Below are 23,403 nucleotides of genomic sequence, written 5' to 3'. Positions count from 1 at the left end.
GGAGGGGGGGGTATTGTAATTATATAATCGAATAGTAATCAGTCATTGGTTATGATTAGTAATGAGTTGTAGATTAGTAATTCTTTAAATAAAAATGTAATGTGTATTATTCAATAATACGCTTCCAGGCCGCACTAAGCCGGTAGCTGTCAGAGCGATTAAAGTTATTCTTGTTCCTCTCAATTTCAATGGATTCTCTAATTAGTCTTTGCCAGTAATAATTAGTTTTACACACCACTGCAACATTGTCAAAATCAATTGAGTGTCCTTGTTGACAAGCATGTTCTGCCACTGCCGACAGTTGTGTTTGAGATAATTTAATATTTCTCTGATGTTCTTTTAGTCTTACGCTGATGTTACGTCCCGTCTGCCCAATGTAGCAGCTGCCACATGAACAATTAATCTGATATACACCTTCTGTTGATAGTTTAGGTAATGCGTCTTTAGTGCAAGATACTAGTTTTTTTAATTTTGTGTACTGTACCAAATCTTACTGTAATGTTTTGCTTTTGCAAAACACGGGCTAATTTGTCAGTTACTCCTGAGATATATGGAATTTTTATTGTTTTAACAATCTGGTCGCTTTCAGCAGTATTGCTTTGCGATCGTGATTTGGCATTCAGTGCTCTGTTAATTTGAGCATTATTGTAGCCATTCTGTCGTAGTGCGTCTTTAACGTGTTTAATCTCTCTCACTAGACTCTCACCATCTGACACTGTTTTAGCCCGATGTATGAGAGTCTTGATAAGAGAGGATTTCTGAGCTGGATGATGATGTGATTCTGCATTCAGATAGGCATCAGTGTGCGTTTGCTTTCTGTAAACGCTGTGTGTTATTTTACCGTTTAGGCCATGTCCAAGCAAAATATCTAGGAATGGGAGTGTGTTATTCACCTCCATTTCCATGGTGAACTGGATGGCCGGGTTTTGTGCATTGAGATGATTTAGAAAATCATTCAGTGTATCTTTACCATGTGGCCAGACAACCAAAGTGTCATCCACATACCTAAACCAAAAGGATGGTTTTAATGTGCTCGAGGCAAGTGCTCTTATTTCAAAGTTTTCCATGTACAAATTTGCTATAGCAGGGGATAAAGGAGAACCCATTGCTGCTCCTTCCTTTTGTTTAAAGAAATCTCCTCTCCATAAGAAGTAAGTGTTATTTAAACAATGGCCAGCAAGTTTCGGAATATCTTTTGGTAAACCGGTATTCTTTACTAGTGTATCAAGTAATTTAAGCGATTCGTCCACTGGAACCTTAGTGAATAGAGAAATCACATCAAAACTTACCAGAATATCATCAGGAGTAAGTTTAATATCTTTAATCACATTCACAAGATGTTCTGAATTTTTTATGAATGAAGATGTCTTACCGATGTAGGGCTGTATTTGTTTGGTTATATATTTTGCTAATTGATATGTGGCAGAGCCAATTGTACTGACTATGGGTCGTAATGGGATGCCGATTTTATGAATCTTTGGTAGCCCATAGAGTCTAGGTGGTTTTGAGGCCCTTGGCTTAATTAGGTATTGCTCCTTTTTAGGGATTAATGAATTTGCAATTATTGCAGTGGTCTTACGTTCTAAAGTATTAGTTGGATCTCGTTTAATTTTAATGTAGGTACTTTCCTCTAGTAAATTTCTAATTTTATTATCATAATCGGCTCGTGACATCAGTACAGTAGTGCGGCCTTTATCAGCTGCTAGGATTTGGATATCCTTATTTACACGCAGCTCTCTTAAGGCTTTTGCCTCGTTAGAGCTAATATTTACTTTTGAAACTTTGCTATTCTCAATTATTTTAGCAACCTCATGTCTAGTCATCTCTGCCTCATTATGTGGAAGGAGTCTAACTGCTGATTCTACCTCAGCAATTATCTCATCCACTGGAATTGTGCGTGGGGTAACGGCAAAGTTAAGGCCTTTAGAAAGGATAGAGACCATGTCACCGGTTAATACAGTGTTGGTCAAGTTCAGTACAGTTTTGTTTTTAAATTTTTGGTTTTCAGTAGGGATTTGTTTATTATGTAGTCTAGAAAATGTATTAATTTGGTTAGTTTTTGTTAGTTTAAACACATTATCAGCCGATTGTTGTGTTATGTTATCGATTATATTCCAATAATGCATAGATACACTATTGCTTATATCTAAGTGTAACTGCTTTAGCGATTCCGAAATGTAAGATAATTCACTCCTATTGTGCTGTATTCTCTCTATTAATAATAATTCGCTAGCTTTGTGTAGTATTTGGTTAGCTTTAGAAGACTTTATCTGATGTGTTATTTTAACTGCGTTTGGTATTACCTTTGAATCTCTGCACCTTTTGAGGAACGCCAGTGAAGATATCAATTTCATCCGCTTAATGCGAAGCTTCTCCAATTTTCTGGTTTTAAGAAAAGTATCCTCCCCATAGAGGTTAGTCAGTTTAACACGTAGGCTTTCGCGACCAATATTATTCATAATAAAGGTTTTTGGGTTAGATCGCGTTTATTTAAAAATGTGTCGTAACCCTCCACCACCCGACACGGCCAATCAGCAAAAAAAGTGTCACGTTGATAAAAGACAAATAATTCACTACTTCAGCCCACCGGTGTGTTGAAGAGTTAATCCACATTTACAGTTTGAGTACGACGTTTCGCTGGTAAATACATCCAGCGTCATCGGGCAATTCGCCAGAATGGTAAAGCCCTCGCTTGCTCCCAGTTTTATATAGAGCAGCAGGGTGACATCATCACTTAACTCATATCAGGTGCAGTGATTAGAGGCGGAGGGGGGGGGGTATTGTAATTATATAATCGATTAGTAATCAGTCATTGGTTATGATTAGTAATGAGTTGTAGATTAGTAATTCTTTAAATCAAAATGTAATGTGTATTATTTAATAATACGCTTCCAGGCCGCACTAAGCCGGTAGCTGTCAGAGCGATTAAAGTTATTCTTGTTCCTCTCAATTTCAATGGATTCTCTAATTAGTCTTTGCCAGTAATAATTAGTTTTACACACCACTGCAACATTGTCAAAATCAATTGAGTGTCCTTGTTGACAAGCATGTTCTGCCACTGCCGAGAGTTGTGTTTGAGATAATTTAATATTTCTCTGATGTTCTTTTAGTCTTACGCTGATGTAAGACATCTTCATTTATAAAAAATTCAGAACATCTTGTGAATGTGATTAAAGATATTAAACTTACTCCTGATGATATTCTGGTAAGTTTTGATGTGATTTCTCTAATCACTAAGGTTCCAGTGGACGAATCGCTTAAATTACTTGATACACTAGTAAAGAATACCGGTTTACCAAAAGATATTCCGAAACTTGCTGGCCATTGTTTAAATAACACTTACTTCTTATGGAGAGGAGATTTCTTTAAACAAAAGGAAGGAGCAGCAATGGGTTCTCCTTTATCCCCTGCTATAGCAAATTTGTACATGGAAAACTTTGAAATAAGAGCACTTGCCTCGAGCACATTAAAACCATCCTTTTGGTTTAGGTATTTGGATGACACTTTGGTTGTCTGGCCACATGGTAAAGATACACTTAATGATTTTCTAAATCATCTCAATGCACAAAACCCGGCCATCCAGTTCACCATGGAAATTGAGGTGAATAACACACTCCCATTCCTATATATTTTGCTTGGACATGGCCTAAATGGTAAAATAACACACAGCGTTTACAGAAAGCAAACGCACACTGATGCCTATCTGAATGCAGAATCACATCATCATCCAGCTCAGAAATCCTCTCTTATCAAGACGCTCATACATCGGGCTAAAACAGTGTCAGATGGTGAGAGTCTAGTGAGAGAGATTAAACATGTTAAAGACGCACTACGACAGAATGGCTACAATAATGCTCAAATTAACAGAGCACTGAATGCCAAATCACGATCGCAAAGCAATACTGCTGAAAGCGACCAGATTGTTAAAACAATAAAAATTCCATATATCTCAGGAGTAACTGACAAATTAGCCCGTGTTTTGCAAAAGCAAAACATTACAGTAAGATTTGGTACAGTTCGCAAAATTCAAAAACTAGTATCTTGCACTAAAGATGCATTACCTAAACTATCAACAGAAGGTGTATATCAGATTAATTGTTCATGTGGCAGCTGCTACATTGGGCAGACGGGACGTAACATCAGCGTAAGACTAAAAGAACATCAGAGAAATATTAAATTATCTCAAACACAACTGTCGGCAGTGGCAGAACCAACGTCTCCCCCAGGATTTCCGAATCGTCGCAACCACCGCAACAACAACAGCAGCCGCCGCAACAGCAACAACATCATCAGCAACATCAGCAGCAGCACCAACACCATCATCAGCAGCAGCATCAGCTGGGCGGAGGCAACGGAGGAGGGGAGGAGGAGCTGCTGGTGGTGTGTGACGCGGCGCCGGCGCGCCCGGTCAGCGTTTCCAGCGGGAGCTCTGCCACCGCTACCACCGCCACCACCGCCGCCGCCACCGCGCAATGTCCGGCCACTCGGCAGGGGGAGAGCACGACGGGGGGGGCGCCCCCCCCAGCCCTGTGCCTAAGGTGCGTGCGTGCGTGTGTGTGTACGTCTGCATGCGCGTGTGTGTACGTGTGCGTGTTTGTACGTACGTGTGCGTATGTGTGCACGTGTGTGTGTGCGTGTGTGTGGGGAGCGGTAGTGTAGCGGTTAGCGCGCTGCGCTACGAACTTGGCAACCCGGGTTAGATTCCCGCTCACGGCCAACACCACTGACGATTATCAGAACCGGTCCTGGGCCTCCCCTAGGTCGACTCAGCCTCAAATAAGTACCTGGTGCGGTGTGTAAACATCGTCACTGGGAAGACAAAGGCGGTCGGGCATGGCGCTGACCACCCACCCCCCTCGTGTGCCACAGTGCCGGCCTTCTTAGGTGCTACTCGCTGACTAGACAGATTCCCCGTAGAGTCAGTGAAGGCTTTACGGGGAATCTGTTGTAGGTACAGCTGTGTGTGTGTATCAGGCGATTGATCCCTGGGTGAGGTTGAGGGATGGCTCCCTCGCGGTCGACCACTCTGTGTGTGCTGATAATCTGGTAATTGACGCTCACTCTGAGAGTCGTTTAACTCATCTGCCGAACCTGGAGCATGCCACTCGGAGGCGGTGGGGGGGGGGGGGTGATGACGTCGTCCTGCTGCTGTTCTATTTGAGACCGGAAGCAGGTGGATTGCTTCACTATTCTGTCAAATTACCCAATGCTGATGGTTGATGTAATTACCAGCGAAGCGTCATACTCAAATTGTAAATGTTGTGGATTTACTCTCCAACACACCGGTGGGCTGAAGTAGTATACACTACACTATACACTACACTATACACCACACTATATAAGTAACTAATTAGCGTTTGTTTACGTGATAGATCCCTTACTAATTGGCTGTCGGGTGGTGGAGGGTTACGACACATTTATACTTACGCGATCGGACCCAAAAACCTTGATTATCAACAATAATATTGGTTGCGAAAGTTTATTGCGTGTGAAACGAACAACCCCCCCCCCACCGTTTGCCTCTACGCTGCGCCCCATCAGACACTCCGACCCCCACTGCGCTCTGCGCGAGTCGAGGCTGCGCTCGCGTAGAGGGCTGACGAGTTGCCACACCTGGGCGGCGTGCCTCTCGCACACCGCCTCTGCTTTGGCAGCAGAAGCTCCCCGGCGGTTCTCTAGGCCGTTAGAGCGGCGTTATCTTTTCACCAGGTCGCGTGACGCCGCGCGCGCGGGACCTGCCGTGCCCGTCTCCGCACGACGCTTTGGGGCTTGTCGCGCCACGGTCGCGCCCCCCTCCTCTTCTCTACGCTTGTGACAACGGGGACCCTCTTTGTCCCCGAGCGCCGGTTGCGCCGGTTGCGCCGGTTGCGCAAACATTCAGGCCGGCTCCCCACCCCCCCCCCCCACCTACGATCCGTCACGGTTTAATCAGGCAGGATTGTGCGAGGAGCAAGCTGGCTGGAGTCACGTAGCCCGCGTGTCCGGCCACCGCAAACCCGCCCAGGCATCTTACGATTTGTTGGATAGAGAGGGGGGGCTGAACGGACGCAAGGGACGCGCGTGAGAAGGGACGGGCCCTTGTGTTGCCAGCGGCGTGAAGATTGGCGTCTGCGGAGGAGGCTCGTTAAGGACGCTACCGGGCGGTGCCGGGCTAGGTGCGCTCTGAGACTACTGGGCAGTTGGAGGCAGCAGCCCGACAGCAACAGCGGAGGGCAGAGGAGTGACTCTCGCAACGACGAGCGCAGCGCCGGGCGGCTAGAACACAGCGAGGGGGGGGGGGCTCGTTGGGGAAGCCCTCATCCGGCAGTGGATCGGCAAGAGGACTGCACGTGCTTGTGCGATCGTGTGGTGGTGGTGACGGAACGTTACGCGTGTGACGCAGAACGCCAAGGGCTCCAGGAAGCTCCAGAACTTCGGCAAACGCTCGCATTCCATCCGGCGGAACCCCAACGCGCCCGTCATGATCCGGGGTTGGCTTCACAAACAGGTGGGGTGGATTCACCGATAGACTCACATAGAGACCCACAGACTCACAGAGACCCACAGATTCATCACACAGAGACGCACAGACTCACACAGAGACCCACAGACTCATAGAGACCCACAGACTCATCACACAGAGACGCATAGACTCATCACACAGAGACCCACAGACTCACACAGAGACCCACAGACTGCATAAAGACCCACAGACTCATCACACAGAGACCCACAGACTTGCATAAAGATCCACAGACTCACAGAGACCCACAGACTCACACAGAGACCCACAGACTCACAGAGACCCACAGATTCATCACACAGAGACCCACAGACTTGCATAAAGACCCACAGACTCACACAGAGACCCACAGACTCACTGAGACCCACAGACTCATCACACAGAGACGCATACACTCACACAGAGACCCACAGACTCACACAGACCCACAGACTCATCACACAGAGACCCACAGACTTGCATAAAGACCCACAGACTCACACAGAGACCCACAGACTCACAGAGACCCACAGACTCATCACACAGAGACCCACAGACTCACACAGAGACCCACAGACTCACACAGAGACCCACAGACTCACAGAGACCCACAGACGCATCACACAGAGACGCATACACTCACACAGAGACCCACAGACTCACACAGACCCACAGACTCATCACACAGAGACCCACAGACTCACACAGAGACCCACAGACTCACTGAGACCCACAGACTCATCACACAGAGACGCATACACTCACACAGAGACCCACAGACTCACACAGACCCACAAACTCATCACACAAAGACCCACAGACTTGCATAAAGACCCACAGACTCACAGAGACCCACAGACTCACACAGAGACCCACAGACTCACAGAGACCCACAGACTCATCACACAGAGACCCACAGACTCACACAGAGACCCACAGACTCACACAGAGACCCACAGACTCACAGAGACCCACAGACGCATCACACAGAGACGCATACACTCACACAGAGACCCACAGACTCACACAGACCCACAGACTCATCACACAGAGACCCACAGACTTGCATAAAGACCCACAGACTCACTGAGACCCACAGACTCACACAGAGACCCACAGACTCACAGAGACCCACAAACTCATCACACAGAGACGCATAGACTCACTCAGAGACCCACAGACTCACACAGACCCACAGACTCATCACACAGAGACCCACAGACTCATCACACAGAGACCCACAGACTTGCATAAAGACCCACAGACTCACAGAGACCCACAGACTCACAGAGACCCACAGACTCATCACACAGAGACCCACAGACTCACTCAGAGACCCACAGACTCACACAGACCCACAGACTCATCACACAGAGACCCACAGACTTGCATAAAGACCCACAGACTCAAAGACACCCACAGACTCACACAGAGACCCACAGACTCACACAGAGATGCACAGACTCACAGAGACCCACAGACTCATCACACAGAGACGCATAGACTCACTCAGAGACCCACAGACTCACACAGACCCACAGACTCATCACACAGAGACCCACAGACTCATCACACAGAGACCCACAGACTTGCATAAAGACCCACAGACTCAAAGACACCCACAGACTCACACAGAGACCCACAGACTCACAGAGACCCACAGACTCATCACACAGAGACGCATAGACTCACATAGAGGAGTCTCGTCCTAACGCAGTGGCTGTGTGGCTGTCGGCACCACAGGACAGTACGGGGATGAAGCTGTGGAAGCAGCGTTGGTTCGTGCTGTCCGACTTCTGCCTGTTCTACTACAAAGGTGAGTGGTGCACTCTGACCCCTGACTTCTCAACCCGAGCCCTCACCATCTCGTTACCCCGGTTACTTGTGACGTGCCGGGAGCCGAGTCGCCACGAGTGGGCGGGCCCGGTCGCTCCGCCGTCGTGCCGTCGCTGGGGCCTCGATGTCCGACATTCCGCCCCGCACCACGGGAGCTCCCTGGCAACGGGCTCGCTGTCCCCCCCCTGCCCTCCCAACCATGATGACTCTGCCCCCACCCGCCCTGTGGCCCCCTGCCGTGGGGGAGTGCAGACAACAAGGAGGAGGGTGTCTTGGGCAGCATCTCCCTGCCCAGCTTCCAGGTGAATCCGGTGGAAGCCGACGATAAAATCAACCGCAAGTTCGCCTTCAAGGTACGGTGGGCAAGCGAGTGGGCCTAGCAGGCGCGCCTGGCGGGCGGGGCCTAGCGGGCGGGCCTGGCGGTGCGGCGTGTAAACATCGCCACTGGGGAGACGAAGACGGCCGGGCGTGGTGCCAGCCACCCACACCCTCGTCGTGTGCCGGGATGCCCCCTTCCGCTCGCACGCGGGGGGCCCACGGCGCCGGGTCACCGCCGCTCACTCGCGTCACCGACCGTCGCGGTGAAGTACGGTCACCGAGACAACGACCGCAGCACGTGGGAGGTGGCAGTGGGGGGGGGAGCCTTTCATCCCGCGGCGGATTGACGAACGCCCGCACACTCTCGTTTTTGTGATTGTCATCACAACAATAATATTCACCATCGTTTTAAGTGGCCGCTGGTCACGTGTGCTTTGTGTTCTCGGATGCGACATGACGTGAATGTGCAGCGTGCTCGTCGTTGCACGGGGGGGGGGGGGGGGGGTTGTTTTTATTAATTTTTTTCGGCTCGCTAACTTTTCGACTGCCCGCCCACTAACGGATTTCCCTGCCGCGCGCTCACTAATGCCCTGCTCAGGTGGGCAGGGGTGGGGGCCTCGGGTGGAGGGTGCGGGGGGTGCGACCGCTTGCCCGCTACGCCGCTCACGCTGTCCCCTCGCTCACGTAGAAGGCGTGATGTGTGACATACTAGCGTGTGTGCGCGCGTGTGTGGTATTAACGTGTGCGTGTGTGTGTGGTATTAACCGCAGTAATCACCACGCACCATCTGCTTCGTTCAAAGTGGACGTTGGGAAATTCTGGATAGCTCCATCACCCCCACCCCACGCCACACGTCTAGACTGTTCTAACGATCGGCGTTGCGGCTTGCTCTCAAAGCGACGCTGCGTCTCGACGCACGTGGTAGTAACGGCACGGCCACCGAGGCGACGTCGGTTTGCCCCCCCCCTCCGTGCACTTTCAGAAATTACCTTTCCTGCACGGTCTCCGTGCCGCAGCCGGCTGCTGCAGCTGCTACGCCCCGTACAGCGCGCGAGTTTGAGAAACCGCCGCTGTGCGGTGAGACGGTGCGGGGGGGTCTGGGTGCGATGCGGGGACTGGGTGCGATGCGGGGACTGGGTGTGATGCGCGTGGCTGCTTGTGCGTGCGTCGCCGTCGTCAATGTGTTCCCCCCCCCCCGTGCCGCGTGACCCCCTGGGAACTCTGGGAACGCCTCTTCCTCCTCTCCGTGCCTCTCTGGGTGTCTTCTCGGTTGGACCGTCGCTCCTTTCACTCCGACCTCGCGAGCCGCTCGCTCGCAAGGCGGCTTCGCTCGCCGGACAAAGGTACGCGCCCGCATGGCTGGGCTCGGGGTCGCGAGGATTTGGGGATGGACGGGGGGGGGGGGGGTTCTTGCCGCGTTTTGTTTTTAGCCCAAAACAGCTCCTCGGCTTTTCAGATAAAAATTTACGTGCGGTCGCCATGGGGCGTTGGATCTCGGGAGTGGTTCTGGGACGCCTCCTTCCTCGTGGCGTTCTCCGGACACGCCTAGGCGCTTTCCGCGGTGGGCTCCTGCTGGCAGATGCCGCTCTCTCTCGTCTCCAAAGGAGTTCAAAAACCGGCGACGATTTTTTTTCAAAAGCGGAAATTATTGACGTTGCCGTACGTCGATTAAAAAATAAATGAAACCCTTATAAGACGTGGGGGAAAGCCTACGGGAGAAAATACTCGCGTCGAATTTTCTTTTTATAAGACGAGCTGACCTGCACGTCGTCGCACGGGGCTAAAACAATAAAAAATGCAAAGCTACTCGAGAGGAAGCTGTTGGCCAATCAGGTCGGGGGGCAGGGACCCTCCTGAGGAATGGAGTTTCGGAGACTCGCTGGGCCCAAGGCTTTCCAGAGCGGTGAAGTATGGCCAAACAACCCCCGTGGCTGACACGGCATGAGGAGGGCTTCATCCGGCAGTGGATTGGCAAAACGAGGAGTAGATGACAATGGCTATTTTAATGGGCTTTCATTGATGAATCGATGACATTAATGAATATTTATTTACGATGTAATTTTGGTGCTCTGGAAAGCCTCACTTGTATGCGAACAAATACGCACTTGTGTACACGCGTGCGATGTCTGTGTTCGCGCACGCACACGCATTCACGCAAAGTATGTATTTTTTTTAATCTCATAAGTTAAATGCCAGACGAATACAACTGCAACAGTGAAGTTACACTTCGCCGTTACTTCGAATGCATCAAAGCAATGCAGGCAAAAACGGGAAATACAATCGCGACGGAGTTCACGACGTAAAGTCCGGCCGGGTTATAATGCAGCTGACCGGATTATAATGCAGCTGACTGGGTTATAACGTAGCTGACTGGGTTATAATGCAGCTGACTGGGTTATAATCCAGCTGACTGGGTTATAATGCAGCTGACTGGGTTATAACGCAGCTGACTGGGTTATAACGCAGCTGACTGGGTTATAATGCAGCTGGTCGGGTTATAATGCAGCTGACTGGGTTATAATGCAGCTGACTGGGTTGTAATGCAGCTGACCTGCGTGCGTGCCTGCGTGCCTGCCTGCCTGCGTGCGTGCGTGCCCACCTCCTCTGTTCTCCCCCCCCCCTCCCTCCACAGGCTGGGCCTCCGAGCCAGAGGCACGAGAAGCCGGCGGGGGGTGGGGGGGGGCGCCACTTGACTCGTGTGCCGTGGCAGGCGCGGCACGCTGGCATGCGCACCTACTACTTCGCCGCCGACTCGCTGGAGGAAATGCGCGTGTGGATGAAGGCGATGGCGCAGGCGTCGCAGCTGCAGATGGAGATCCCGCAGGGGTGAGACACCTCCTCCCCTCCAACCCCCCCTCGTGCGTTTGCGTGCGCGTGCGTGTGCGTTGAACGCAACGTACGTAGCCAGCCGTGCTAATCGGAGGTGCGGGGGAAGGACAGCAACCTATACACAAAGAGGAGTTCTCAAGAATTTAGTTTGTCAATCTAGATGATGATGATTTAAAATTGCGTAGCTCCAGCGGCTCCAGCGGCTTCCCAATATCGGATGGTAGCATGGCACAGGGTGGCGCAGGGTGGCGCAGGGTGGCTCAGGGTGTACACCGCCCGGCACGTACACCGCCTGGGAGTTCACAGCGACGTGGCCACAAACGATAGTTCAACGAAGTGGACATTTCTCGCAAGCCATACACTCTAAACCGTCGATTTAGGTGACAAACCTTGCTCAATGTCGGTTGGCTGGTGGGTTCAACGCCATATTTATATCAGTTTAACGCGTAGGCTCTTAGGTTGACTCAGTAATCCCCCCGCCACTTTGCGCAAGAGCGCAGAAGTGTGGTCACCACATCTACGCCTCTATATAAGGAACGTAGCAGGTGGAGGACTTCTCCACAAATCTGGCTGTCGCCTGATGAATCTGGTTGTATTTACTGGCGAAGCGTCACGATATTCAGAATTTAAATGTTGTGGCTTGGCTCTCCAACACACAACCGGTGTGCTGTACTAGTACACTACACTATACACTACATTATACACTACACTACTATACACTACATTATACACTACACGACTATACACTACACTATACACTACATTATACACTACACACTAGTGCTGTACTAGTGACGAATTGGCCACGTTCTGTTTACATGATAACCCTTACTAGTTGGCTGTGTCGGGTGGTGGCGGGTTTTAACGACACAACATTTACACATTTACGCGATCTAACCCAAGAAAAAAACCTGGGATATCAATTCTAAATGTGGAGAAGAATCCACGTAACCCACGGAAGAGAGAGTCGGGATTGAACCCACGACCTCCCGCGTACCAGGCGAGGTAGTCAACATCTCCCAGCCACCGCGGCGTCTCACGCGATCTGATCCCAACGTCCAGCAACGGCGGTGGCGGCGGCGGGGGCAACCGCTCACGCGGGCGAGCGGCGGCGGAGGAGGAGGCGGGGGGGCAGGTGCTCGTCGACGGGCTCCGTGGGGCGCCGGGAGATGTCGCGGCACCGGCCCGGTGGAGGCCGCCGCGCTCCGACGACGACGACGAACGGGGGGGCGGCCCTCGTGGCGATGTGGAGATCGTGACAGAGGAGGGGCCGGCTCGCTCGCGGGCCGGCACGGACGACGAAGACGCTGCGGCGGCAGCCGTGGCCGCGGAGGAGCTCCGGCGGCAGCTGCGCGACGGCGATGGCGAGAGGGGGGCGGCCGCGGAGCGGCGGGACGGCGACGAGAGGTTCAACCCGTCGGCGGGCCCAGGCCGAACGACCGCGGAGGCCGCCGATCGCCCCACCGCCGGCGCCGCGATCTTACGGCCGGAAGCGGCGGCGAAGTCCGGCGTGGTTCTATGTCACCCGAACCAGCAGCAGCCGCAGCAGCCGCAGCAGCCGCTGCAGCTGCAGCTGCGCCTGCAGCGGCACAGCACGGACAGGATGGGGCTTGCCGGCAGCAGCAGCAGCAGCAGCAGCCTGTCGGCGTTCAACCAGGACGAGTTTGGCTACGGGGCGGCTGACGGCGCCGGCGAGGGCCACCGGGCGGCGGCGGCACTGGAGAGGCAGACGCGTGACTCCACGGTGCAGCTGGAGCAGTGGATGATGCGGTCGCTGAAGGAGAAGAACGAGAGAGACCGCTTGAGGTGAGGGAGACGCCGGGGTGCGGTTGGGGGGGGGGGTAGAGGAGGGGTGGGGGGGGAGCAGCTCAAAGATTGGTGACAGGGAGTGAAGGAGGAGGGGGGGGGGTGAAGATGGGAGGTGGAGGGAAGGAGGTGGAGGGGAGGAGGTGGAGAATGGTTAGAGACGAGATGGGGGGGATGGCCACGCGTGGCTGTGAACCCTGCGGGTCGCAGCGGTGAGGCGTCGCTGTGAAACCTCGAGCAAGGAATGGGCCCTGACCCCCTCCATCCTCCTCCTCCCCTCTCCTCTCCCCTCTCCCTCCTCCCCCCCGTAGCATCGCGTCCACCCAGACGCTGCCCAGGTCCATGCCCAGCTACCGCCAGTCGCTGGTGGTGGTGGGCGCTCCCGGGGGGGTGGACGTGGCGGCGGCCGCCCCGGGGGCGCGCCGGCAACGCGCTGCCGAGTTCAGCCACGGCCACGGAGCGCGGGTACGGCTGCCCCCCCCCCCACACACGTATGGCGCTGTCTGTCGGGCTTTCTGTCTATCGGGCTGTCTGTCTATTGGGCTGTCTGTCTATCGGGCTGTCTAACTGTCTGGCTGTCTGTCAGGCTGTCTGTCTGTCGGGCTGTCTGTCTATCGGGCTGTCTGTCTATCGGGTTGTCTAACTGTCTGGCTGTCTGTCAGGCTGTCTGTCTGTCGGGCTGTCTGTCTATCGGGCTGTCTGTCAGGCTGTCTGTCTATCGGGCTGTCTGTCTATCGGGCTGTCTAACTGTCTGGCTGTCTGTCAGGCTGTCTGTCTGTTGGGCTGTCTGTCTATCGGGCTGTCTGTCTATTGGGCTGTCTGTCTATCGGGCTGTCTAACTGTCTGGCTATTTGTCAGGCTGTCTGTCTGCCGGGCTGTATGTCTATCGGGCTGTCTGTCTATCGGGCTGTCTGTCTATCAGGCTGTCTGTCAGGCAGTCTGTCTATCGGCTGTCTGTCTATCGGGCTGTCTAACTGTCTGGCTGTCAGGCTGTCTGTCTGTCGGGCTGTCTGTCTATCGGGCTGTCTGTTTATCGGGCTGTCTGTCTATCGGGCTGTTTGACTGTCTGGCTGTCTTTCCCTATGGTCTCGCAGTGCACGCAGACGCTGGATAGGAGGCCCACACCGTCCATGGTGCACACGTCCACCCCGCAGTCCACCCCGCAGTCCACCCCGCCCAGCCTGCAGGGCCGCACGGTGAGACACACGCCGCTCACCCCCACGCTCACCCTCGCCGCTCACCCCCATGCTCACCCTCCCCACTCACCCTCCCTGCTCACCCCCGCGCTCACCTCCACGCTCACCCTCGCCGCTCACCCTCCCCGCTCACCCCCACGCTCACTCCCGCGCTCACCCTCGCCGCTCACCCTCGCCGCTCACCCCCACACTCACCCTCCCCACTCACCCTCCCTGCTCACCCCCACACTCACCCTCCCCACTCACCCTCCCCGCTCACCCCCACACTCACCCTCCCCACTCACCCTCCCTGCTCACCCCCGCGCTCACCCCCACGCTCACCCTCGCCGCTCACCCTCGCCGCTCACCCCCGCGCTTACCCCCATGCTCACCCTCGCCGCTCACCCCACGCTCACCCCCGCGCTCACCCCCATGCTCACCCTCGCCGCTCACCCTTCCCGCTCACCCCCACGCCCCCCCACCCTTCGCAAAAGAAGTTCAACGAACATTGACCTCTTGACCTCTTGACCTTTCCTTCCGACGGCGAGTCAAACCGCTCTCGCCCCGCCCGACGGCTGCGCCACCCGGTGGCCGTCTGGTCGGTGCGTCCACGGCAATCCCGCTATCGGGGTGGACAACGCCGGTGCAATGGTAACGGGGTGGCGGCCGATGTTGCTCCGTTTGTGCGGCGATGGCGGTGTTGATAATGCTGACGCGACGACGACGATGATGATGATGATGATAGCAGCGACGACGGTGATGGCGGTGGTTACGCACAGCCAGAGGAGCTGACCCTGCTGCTCATCCAGCTGCAGAGAAACCAGTCACAGGTCCGGCACGGGGGGGGAGGGGTCACGAGGTCACGCGGGAGGTCACGGGGCCACCGGGGGGGGTCACACGGGGGTCACACACAGTCACGGAGGGTCACAGGCGGGTCTCCAGGTCACACGATGGGGTCACAGGGTCACACGGGGGTCTTGGGGGATCGGAGGTCACGGGGGGCGTGGGGATGGGGCGCCACATCGGAACGAGGACGGCTGACACGGTAGCGGCACGCTAGCCACGTGCTCGACACGCACACGAGGTGCAAGATCGATTCACTGCCTCTGCGCTAGACACATGCTTAGTACTTTATATATTATAGACATGTGCTCGATTCTCTGTACTCTAAGACACATGCTTAATACTTTATATATTATAGACACGTGCCCGATTCCCTGTACTCTAGACACACGCTTAATACTTTATATATTATAGACACGTGCCCAATTCTCTGTACTCTAAGACACATGCTTAATACTTTATATATTATAGACACGTGCCCGATTCTCTGTACTCTAGACACACGCTTAGTACTTTATATATTATAGACACGTGCCCGATTCTCTGTACTCTAGACACATGCTTAGCACTATATACTCAAGACACACGCTACCTACACATAATACATGCCCCACTCACAACACATGCTCTACCCCTTATATCGTATTTCACACACACACACACTACCCAAAACACACACACACACCACCCTGCCATCCTCCCACACACCACCACCCACCACTCTCACCACACTCCCTGGCCACGCTCACCGCGCTCGCCATCCCGTGTCTTTGCTGTGCCACCCACGACTCCCCCGTGCCCCGCTGCCTGCTCAGTCGTTGGCACCACCACTGCACCTGCAAAGGAACCTGCGCTTGATTGAGAGCCAGGTGAGGCAGTATGGCATCATCCTCACCAGCATCCTCACCAGCATCCTCACCACCACCACCACCACCATCCTCACCACCACCACCAGCATCAACCTCACCACCATCCTCACCACCACCATCATCACCACCACCAGCATCATCCTCACCACCACCACCAGCATCATCCTCACCACCATCCTCACCACGACCATCATCCTCACCACCACCACCATCATCATCTCTCACCTGCATGGCCCCCACCGTCCCCATGGTTGCAGCCAGTACACCCCCAGCCCCCCATCCATCGCCCCCCAGCCCCATCGTCACCTCGTTACCCGCACGGTGCCCCCTCGTCCCGTGCCTCGTCACGGACCTCGTCACGTACCTCTTCAAGTGCCGTCACACCAACCCCCCTCCGCCCCCCCCCCCCCCGTTCCCCCTGCCCGTTAGCTACCCAGTAGCCCAGCGGCGTAGCTGCCGGTGGCATGTGCGGGGCGGGCCGACCGCGGGGGGGGGGGGGGGGAGCCCCAAGTGGTCACACAGCGGGAGCAAACGTCGCGAGTGCTGCAGGCGGTGCAGTCGTACCGTTGGTGAGGCCCAGGTGCCAGGCTGACGAAGGGAGGAAGTGAAGGGGTTGGTGGAGGGGGGTCCACGCCACCTGCGCCGCTACGCCACTCGGGGGCCCATCGCATGCCTGACGTCGCGTTGCTGAGGCCGCGTTATCCCTTTACCCCGTCGTTTAGTTACCCCCCCCCCCGCCCCACGTCACGAGAGGGTCACGAACGGCGGGGTCGCGGAAGCTCGATTGCGCCGCCGCCCCCCGCCGGGTCTGGCTGGGTTGGAAAATAATTTCACTGGAGGGGTAGGGGGAGAGACAAAGGCGGCCGGGCATGGTGGCGGTGGTAGTGCCGGCCACCCACCCACCCGGCTCGTGCGCCACAGTGCCGGCCTTCGCAGGCGCCGCTGCAGCGGGCAGCTGCAGCGGCGCTCGCCCCAGCGCCCTCGTTGAGGCTGCGTGCCGCCGAAATCGCGGTGTTATCGGCAAGCGCGGAAAAATATTCGGCGACAAATGAAACCTCCCCCACCAATCCCCTGGGGGATGGGAAATCCCTCAGCCATGAAAACATCGTGGCACGAAATATTGGAAGAAGTCACCCCCTGTGAGTGGCTGGCTGAGGTGCCATCTGTTGAGGAAGTACAGAAGGCGATCCGGAGTCTGAGACCAGGAAAGACACTGCTGCTGCTACTCGCTAACAGCACTTGCCCCATCAGTCTGTGAAGGCTATACGGGGGGTCTTTGTCTCATTCATACGCACTGATGCTGCTACTCGCTGACAGCACTTGCCCCAACAGTCTGTTAAGGCTATATGGGGGATCTTTGTCTCATTCATAGGCACTGCTGCTGCTACTCACTGACAGCACTTGCCCCAACAGTCTGTCAAGGCACTTTTATTTGATTTTGGAGAGCGATGGTGCAGTGATTAGGGCCACGCTTGCGCTGAAACCCCATCTACCCGAGTTCAATTCCCGCTCAAGGCCTGCATCGGTGACGGCAATTATCTGAACCAGTCCTGGTCCTCACCGAGGTCGACTCGGACTTAAATGAGTGCTCTGTGCGAAGTGGAATCATCGGCAGTGGGGGGACGTGGCGACGCTACTCGCCGTGACGGCACTTGCCCCGACAGCTTGCAAAGGCTACCCGGGTGGATGGAAGGCATCTTTATCTTTGTGCGTGTGTGTGTGCGTGCGTGTGTGCGTGCGTGCGTGCGTGTGTGTGTGTGTGCATGGGTACGTGGGTTCGTGCGTGGGTGCGTGGGTGCGTGCGTGTGTATGTGGGTGCGTGCGTGTGTGGGTACGTGTGTGGGTGCATGTGTGGGTACGTGGTTGCGTACATGTGTGGGTACGTGCGTGTGTGCGTGGCGGCGCAGGCGTGCATCGAGTCGTCCCTGGAGGTGCTGCACCTGCAGTTCGCTCAGCGACGCTCGCACGAGCAGCAGCAGCAGCAACGGCTGCTGCTGCTGCAGGCCGACCTCGTGCACCTCCGTGCAGACGGCGCCCGGCTCAGCCGGGTGAGAGGGACCCCCATGCCCCATCCCCTCACCCTCCCATCCCCTCAACCTCCCATCCTCCCACCCACCCATCCCCCACCCGATCACCCCCCCCCCCCATCCCTCTCATCCCCCACCCAATCAGAGGCGACCTGGCCACAAATGTTGTGACCGTCACTCGTTGTTGTGACCGTTTGCTCGTTGTTGCGAGCGTCGCCCATTGTTTGTCACCGCCGTCGTCATCATCGTCACCATCGTCGCCGCCATCGTCATCGTGGCCATCGTTTTTGTCATTGCTAGGAGCGGCCCAAGAGCGCGATGGACGCGCTGTACCCGGCGGGCGGTCCCGCGGGCGGTGCCGCCCGGGGCAAGATGACCGCGGAGGAGCAACTGGAGCGGCTCAAGCTTAATCAAAAGGCGGCGGCGGCGGCGGCCGGGAGCGGCGTCGGGGGGGACGCGGCGACGACGGTGACCCCGGGGGGATCGGGCCGATGCGGCCACGCGATGACGCTCGATCGCCGGACCGTCCTGGCGGCGCGGTCGCCCACACGGCCCGCGTCCGTGGACGTCTCGCGGGTGTGTGAGTGTGTTGGGGTTGGCACGTGCCCTGTATGTGTGGGTTGAAGATGGCACGTGCCCTGTGTGTGTGTTGGCACGACCATGGTGCTGGCCAGCCCACCCCCTCGTGTGCCGTGCCGGCCTTCATAGGTGCTGCTACTCGCTAGCAGCGTTTGCCCCGACGGTTTGTTTGTTGGCACCAGTAGGGGGGCACAGGTGGTGCATTTGCCAGTCTATCTCAGTCAGTCAACCCATGGCACGTACAAAGTAGCACAGAGAGGACGGCCATCCCAGTCAGTCGACACGTTCCACGAGCCGTGGCTTTTCGCGCCGTTGCTACGTTGAGGTGCCGCCATTTCCGCGTCATTACCACTCGGTGGGCCTGGCGTCAACCGATGTGGCGCATTTTATCGCGGGGGAGACACCGTGGCGAGACTGTGGGCGATGCCTTGGGCCATGAGGTTTTGGGCCACGAGGCCATGGGCCATGAGGCCGTGGTGGTGTGGTGTCCGCCTGCCTTATCCAACACCGCCGCCGCGTCATTGCAGCTCACGAAGTTGAGGCAGCGCCAAGACGACCTGGACATCGCCGAGATGGAGCGCGCTGTGCAGGACGCGCCGGCGCCCGAGACGCCGGCGCAGGAGATCGCGCGGCTCCGCACCGCATTCACGGAGCTCGACGGCAGCTACGATCCGGGGTCAGAGGTGAGATGCAGCCGGGGGTTCGGGGTGAGAGACGGTGAGGGTCAGAGGTGAGAGACAGCCAAATCCTGGGTGAAAGTGGGAGGTGAGATGGCAGGGTCATAGGGGTGGGACACAGCCTGGGTCAGAGTTGAGACACAGCCGGGGTCAGGAGTGAGACACACTAGGGCCAGGGGTGAGAGACGGCCAAGGTCAGAGGTGAGACACAGCCAAGGTCAGAGGTGATCCAGGGTTAGAGATCAGTGGGTAGAGATCCGGGTCTGGATTGAGAGCTATATCCGGTTGATGAGTGAGAGGTGGGGGGGGTGTTGGGATGGTGAGAGATGTGGCGCTTGGCGGTGATGTTTCAAATGCTGCTGAGAGTTCTGGGATTTTGGGCTTACGAGGCCTGGGTTCCAATCAGGAGTCGGAGGTCAGGAGCGAAAACAGCTGGACCCGGGCAGGAGGTCACGGAGAGAGAGATCCAAATCTGAGCATTGTTCTGTGTCTGTTGTTAGGTGCTGGTGATCACAGCCATAAAGGCAATGGTAGCGTTGTGATGTAGAAAATGATTTTGATTATAGCAATGCTAATTATGTATATGATGATGGCAAAGGCAGCAATGATAACCGTAGTTACGACGACGATTGTCATGACGATGACAGTGGTAAAGAGAGCCATGACGATGTCAGTATTCATGACCATGGTTACGATGTTTGCAACGGCATTTGATGGTGACGATGACAGCGAGCGATGACGACGATGTTTACCGATGATAACGGGAGCGATGATGTTGATGACGAGCCGGTCACGGTTATGCCCCCTCCCCCCGGCCCGCAGGTGCCCCCCCCTCGTCGCCACGTGACGGTGCCCGAGCTCCACGTGGACGAGGACCCCGAGGAGCCGCCGATCCCCCTGGGAATGGAGGCGTGGCAGAAGAACACGGAGTGGATCAAGGCGATGCTCGCCAAGTCCAGGTACAGCGTCGTCACGCTCGCGTCGTCACGCACGCGTCACGGTGCGTCGCGGTATTAACCGGGGCCGCCTTCCGGTTTCGCACCGCCGCGACCGCCCGCCGTCACATTTCCCCGCCCCCTCCGCGTTGCCAGCGTGCAGAACGCGGCGCCGCCGCCGTCGCCGGCGAGCTGCGAGGCGACGCGGGGCAAGGCGGAGGTGCACGTGCAGGAGCTGGAGCGCATCGTCAGCATGTCGTGCGCCCTCGCCGAGGAGGCGTGCCAGCGCAGCAAGGCCGGTACGGCGCCACCGCCGCGGGCGGCTCGGCCGCGCGTCGGCGGCACCTGGCACGCGGTATTCCAGGGGTCCCCCTCACGGGGTTTGGCGCCTCGCCATTTGTTCACCGGGTCGCCGGTAAACTGCGGTAGGTGGCGCTCGACTCCGTGGTATACCGGACGCGGTGTGCCGGAGCGGGGATATATTTTCCGGGTGACCAACCCGGCCGAAGCGAGTCTCCGCGTTCCTCACGCCCGTCGCTCCGCTCTCTGGTTTTGTTTCCTGCCGCCCGCCCGACAGACAAAGTCGCTTCCCCGACGAAGGAGGCGTCCCCTTCCCAGGATGCATCGGCGCCCGGCGACGGCAGCCATTCTACGCTTGTTTAAAACGCCAAGGTTTCCGCTCAGCTCAGCGGTGAGAGACTCACTCGCTCACCCACTGGCTCATCCGCTCGCTCACCCACTGGCTCATCTGCTCGCTCACCCGCTCGTTCGCTTGCTCACTCACCCACTCGATAACCCGCTTGCACGCTCACCCAATCGCTCAACCTGCTCGCTCATGGACTTTCTCACCCACTCGCTCGCTTGCTCAGGCACTCGCTCACTCACTCGCTCACCCACTCGGAACAATCTCGGGCTCACGGCCACCGCTGTGGTTGACATCTCGGCATGAGTACTCGTGTTGCCGGTGGTACCCTCAGTTTCACCGTTGCTCTTGAAATCCCCTACCCCCCCCCCCCACCCCCAGGTGTCATACACCTGGCGGAAGAGGTGAAGGAAGAGGACGACGACGATTAAGGGAACAAGAAGAGGTGTCCGCGAGAACGCGGCCGCACGGGGAGGAGGGGGCGGGGGGAGAATGCAGGACGCCGCCGCGAACGGCCGTGCGTCTGTCGCCGTCGTCATCCCGACGATCGTTACAGAGCCCCAATGACGAGCGGCGTCGTTACCGGATGAAGAAGTGGCGGTGCGGGCGGTGCAGGTGGTGTGGGCGGTGCCCCTTCTCCGCTCACAAAGAGTTTCTTCAAGTGTTCGATTCTCGTAGAAGGGAGAGGGAAAGTTGTATCGGCATTCTTAGCAGATTTTATAAAAGTGTACAGTAGATTTAGCGACCCTAGGGAGCTACTGTTTGTATGCCCACGTTAAATGGTGATAACTTTAAAATGACCCCCAAACGATTTTATAACCACACTTGCGTTTGGAATATTAATGAGGATGACGACGATGCTCAACCGTCAAAGACAGGATAACAACACGTGACGATTTCCAGACGCACGCATTTTGTTCAAATGCTCTCGCTGCGGGGAGAAAATGGCCTTTGATTGTATTCTTACCCCCAGGTATCCTTTTTTGCAAGAGACTTTAGCCCCCCCCCAACGCCCATATCGATGTCTGGGTTTTAATGTGGAGGTTGGCGAAGGTAACTCTCTCTATGGCCGTCCTGGGTGCTCTGGGTGAGTCGACCCACGCACGCGGCACCTGGGTCTGTCCCCTTCGTCACGGCCTCAGGAGGGCCGCCACCTCGTCTGGCGCACAACGCCGTGGCGGACGTCGCCGCCACCTCGACAACGAGCAGCGGTTGTTGTTTGTTTGTTGGTTGTTTGTTGGTTGTTTGTTGGGCCAGCGACGCGCGCCCTCTCCCAACATGCGCGTGCCGCACCCCGACCTCAAGCGCGCCCGTGTCCGTTGTGACGTGGCCCGTTGTGACGTGGTCCATTGTGACGACGAATGGCGTCAGCCAATCAAATCCATCGTCGCACGCACGCGCCTTGAGTCACCCCCCCCCCTCCCCCCCCCAAGGTTGCGTTTTTAGACTTTAAGCGACAGCATCTCGGTGCCTATATATTGACGTGCCGCATTTGGCAAAGCAATGCACCCCCTTTTACCCGATGGGTGGCATTTGCACCCAAAAGTTGCTGCAAAAAAATAAACTACTAGCGGTGTATTAAAAGTTAATAAAAAAAACAAACGAAGTGATGCAAAAATATGTAAAACACGCAAAAAAACATGACACTTCAATACAGCACGTTGGTAAATTATCCCGTTACATTTGTGGTGGTTATAAATTTACGAATAAAACTTCTGATCAGGCAACACATGTATCATCTTTTATACAAGGTCCCTAACACAAAGGGTTTATCGGTGTTGAGTGTGTGTATCAGTCCCTTAACCCGATGCCTGGGGAGGTATGGCCTCTATGAGCCCTGTCACTGGGCAACTCGCTCTCTATCACTGGGCAACTTGCTCCCTATCACTGAGCAACTCGCTCCCTATCACAGGGCAACTCGCTCCCTATCACTGGGCAACTCGCTCCCTATCACTGGGCAACTAGCTCTCTATCAGTGGGCAACTCGCTCTCTATCACTGGGCAACTCGCTCCCTATCACTGGGCAACTCGCTCCCTATCACTGGGCAACCCGCTCCCTATCACTGGGCAACTCGCTCCCTATCACTGGGCAACTCGCTCCCTATCACTGGGCAACTCGCTCTCTATCACTGGGCAACCCGCTCCCTATCACTGGGCAACTCGCTCTCTATCACTGGGCAACTCGCTCCTTATCACTGGGCAACTCGCTCTCTATCACTGGGCAACTCGCTCTCTATCACTGGGCAACTCGCTCCCTATCACTGAGCAACTCGCACCCTATCACTGAGCAACTCGCACCCTATCACTGAGCAACTCGCTCCCTATCACTGGGCAACTCGCTCTCTATCACTGGGCAACCCGCTCCCTATCACTGGGCAACTCGCT

The 23,403-nt window shown here is 55.6% G+C and overlaps 1 protein-coding gene across 1 annotated transcript; it reads left to right on the top strand.

Moving 5' to 3' along the window:
- Positions 1-18,489: 18,489 nt before the first annotated feature.
- Positions 18,490-22,725, top strand: LOC142921751 (pleckstrin homology domain-containing family A member 6-like). The gene is made up of 6 exons (XM_076063074.1): positions 18,490-18,760; positions 19,291-19,446; positions 20,263-20,399; positions 20,532-20,674; positions 20,953-21,066; positions 21,400-22,725. The coding sequence occupies exons 1-5, from the start codon at positions 18,503-18,505 to the stop codon at positions 21,036-21,038; spliced, it is 780 nt and encodes a 259-aa protein (XP_075919189.1). The 5' UTR covers positions 18,490-18,502; the 3' UTR covers positions 21,039-21,066; positions 21,400-22,725.
- Positions 22,726-23,403: the final 678 nt, after the last annotated feature.

The sequence above is a fragment of the Petromyzon marinus genome, unplaced genomic scaffold (genome assembly GCF_048934315.1).
Source record: "Petromyzon marinus isolate PM22_M1 ecotype Great Lakes invasive population unplaced genomic scaffold, UKy_Petmar_22M1.pri1.0 PM_G_Scaffold_9, whole genome shotgun sequence".
Taxonomy (NCBI): Eukaryota; Metazoa; Chordata; class Hyperoartia; order Petromyzontiformes; family Petromyzontidae; genus Petromyzon; species Petromyzon marinus.
Note: the sequence above shows the minus strand (reverse complement) of the source record. Positions and strands in the feature narration are given on the sequence as shown.